Source organism: Ylistrum balloti, unplaced genomic scaffold (genome assembly GCF_031769215.1).
Source record: "Ylistrum balloti isolate Yb309-2 unplaced genomic scaffold, AGI_CSIRO_Ybal_v1 Utg372464, whole genome shotgun sequence".
In the NCBI taxonomy this organism is placed as follows: Eukaryota; Metazoa; Mollusca; class Bivalvia; order Pectinida; family Pectinidae; genus Ylistrum; species Ylistrum balloti.
In genome coordinates this window covers 16,188-19,232 of record NW_026783107.1, presented here as the reverse complement: position 1 = coordinate 19,232, position 3,045 = coordinate 16,188, and the positions used below count along the sequence as shown (strand labels likewise).

At 35.5% G+C, this 3,045-nt stretch overlaps 1 protein-coding gene across 1 annotated transcript; it reads right to left on the bottom strand.

Moving 5' to 3' along the window:
• Positions 1–1,726: 1,726 nt before the first annotated feature.
• LOC132564650 (FMRFamide receptor-like) lies at positions 1,727–2,743 on the bottom strand. The gene has a single exon (XM_060229288.1). It carries the CDS (start codon positions 2,741–2,743, stop codon positions 1,727–1,729), a length of 1,017 nt encoding a protein of 338 aa, XP_060085271.1.
• Positions 2,744–3,045: the final 302 nt, after the last annotated feature.

Genomic DNA, 3,045 nt, shown 5'->3' with positions numbered 1-3,045 from the left:
CCCAATGATTTTGCCATCTTAACCCACTTGATACCATAGTAACAGGTACCTTTCTTTTTATTAGATCCTACAAAAATTCCTTCTGTTTCATCCTTATTTAATTTCAAACCGGACACATTTCCGAACTCTTCAACCAGTTTTAAAGCCTTTTCCACTTCATTGTACCCCATGAACAACGTCGTGTCATCAGCTAGCTGAGATACCTTAACATACTTATTATTTATGTTTATATCCCAGTAATATGTTGTGTTACGTAATTTACAGGCCAGCAGCTCCACCGGAATCACAAATAATAAACAAGATAGAGGGCAGACTTATCTGATACCACGTGATATCTTATAGCTTCCGGTTGACCAATTATTTTTCTTGACACATCCTTTAATATTAGTATTTAATGTTTTAACCGCTATTTTTAATCTGTGTTAAGTAAAGTGATCGGTAAATCTAGCGTATAATTCTTTTTGTAAATAAGAGAAATTATTCCTTTCTTTTGAGAAGTACTGAATTCGCCCCTTCTATAAGAACCATGCTGGGCTCCAACTACTGTTTTATCTATTTTTTCCAGAAAGTTCTGTAAAATTCAGCCGTAAGGCCGTCATTCCCCGGGTTTTCGTTTAACTTCATTGGTAAAACTGCATCTTCACATTCTTCATTGACAATTCTCCATCACAACACTTTCTTTCACCATCGTCAAGCACATTTTCAACATTACAATTTTTCATATATTTACTTACCTCAATTTTATCTGGATTGTTTGATTTGTATAACTTTGAGTAGAACATTTCTCAATTTCACCATTTTCCATACGCATTTGTGTAATTGTATTTTTACCTGTCTCTGTTTCTCCATACCTAACAGTATTTGGTGTTACTTTTCCCATTTTCTATCCAGTTAACCCTTGCTCTTATCTGAGCACTCCTGGCTTTATCCTGGTTTAGATCATTTAACTGGTTTTCTAAATCATTTATTGATTCCTGTGTTACCATGCGTGGATGCTCATCATGTTTTACCTTCTTTCTTGAAAGATTTTTTCCAAAGAGCAATATTATTTCTATTGTTTTTTACTTTATTCTTTCAATATTCTATTGTTTTGTGTTTAATCATTATTTTGCATTAATCCCACAATTCAGCTTGACATTGTTCTTCTGTTCTGGCAACGTTATTCGCCCTGTCCTTCAACTTTTTTCTTACAACACATGACACGAAAACGTTGACGTAATACATTTTTATTTGTTAAGTATGACATCACGGCACACGCGTATCTACATGTAGTAAAACATTACTTGACAACAATACAAATTTATATTTCACTGCAGCAAATTATCACTTCACGATGAAAAAGATCTAAATATTTGTTGTTTTGAATTATTACATCATAAAACATTCATATGTACATATATACTGTAGTAAAATATCAGTTAATGATAATATATGTATAGCTTCATATTAATTGTTTATATCGAAATGTCACATCACAACACATAAACCTCAGCTAACATATCTAGAGGGTTGTTCTTAGTAGGCCCTGGTGAGATATTTTTTTGCGTTATTCATCCTCTCCTTCAGTATCTATTCTTACAACACATGACACGAAAATGCTGATTTAATATATGTTGACTTAAGCAAAATATGATACCAAGGCATATAAATCTACATAGAGAAAAAAAATACCACGCCAATGCACTGTGCGTACCTTTTATATGACTGTCATTGATATCGTGCCTTTTCACCTTGACAAAGCACGTCGACAACAAAATAGAGCGACAATGTCCTCTCGGAACTGCTGTCCTGACACTCCATACAGAACGAAATTGAAAGCATGGTTCATAAGAATAGCTGTGTGTATAATAGCGTCAGCTAGTGGCACCTGTTCCTTGACCTGAAACCAACTTTTACCGTAAAATATCCCGTAGAAAGATGCAACAGCAAATGGAAGGTAGCAGACGGTAAAGAATGTTGTAACTACGAATAGCACTTTCACTGTTCTTTTGGTGGACTCCTTTATAATGGAGGTAGTACGATGGCCGACTGAAGTCAGTCTGCGTCTCTGAGTAGCAGCGTTATATATTCCCCGTATAATCAAAATATTGAAAATGCAGATGAAACAGAAGGGGATTGCAACGTATCCAGACAAATCTATGTAATTGATGTATTCAAGGCAATAGTCATTGGTGAATTCTGGTGTGATACAAGATGAATTATCATCATTCCATTCATAACAAATCGTAGGAAAATTGATGGCGAGCAGTAACAGAAACGCCAAAACGACAAAAATCAATGCTCGCTTTCTAGTGCAGTACTGGTTGACTTTAAAAGGATAATAGACAGCTATGTAACGATCGACAGAGACAGTCGCTGTGATCCATGCAGATAAAGCAGAAAATAGCATCAAGAAGGCAAATGGCACAGAGCAAACTATTGGTCCATTGGTTTCAAAACTCAATACGGTCATCATCAGCCATCGGTAGATTCCGCCTATTGATAATACCACCACGTCTGATAAAGAAAGACACGCAAGATACATGTAGAATGACGACAAATTGGAAAGTCTTAGCAATATCATAAACGATGAGAGGTTACCAACAATTCCCATAAACGATATGGTAGGGAAAAGGATCATGTAAATGTAATTTTCAATTTCAGATAAGACAAGGTCGTCAGGATTGGTACCATTGTTGAGCGGATTACTTCCATTGAATATCTTTGATGATTGGTTTTGTTGACCGAGGTTCCTGTCTGCCATGGTTAACTGAAATTTGAATTAAAATTGTGATCAACTTCTGTAACTAATTCTTGTATCGTTCACACACGTGAGGTCCACCGAGTTTGATAGGACGAGTCTTTAATTTGGTATGATTATCAAATAAGGCTGCAGAACGTCCAAAAGCATACCTGTGTCTTATATATTATCATATGGAGACAATTTTGTGATGTATGACCAGCATGAGACAACGGGAATAAGGAAAGATGCCGTATTAAATAGATAGAAAGAAGTGAATTTAGTCGAAAAAGGAAAATGATCATTTATTCGAAGCACATAGCTGT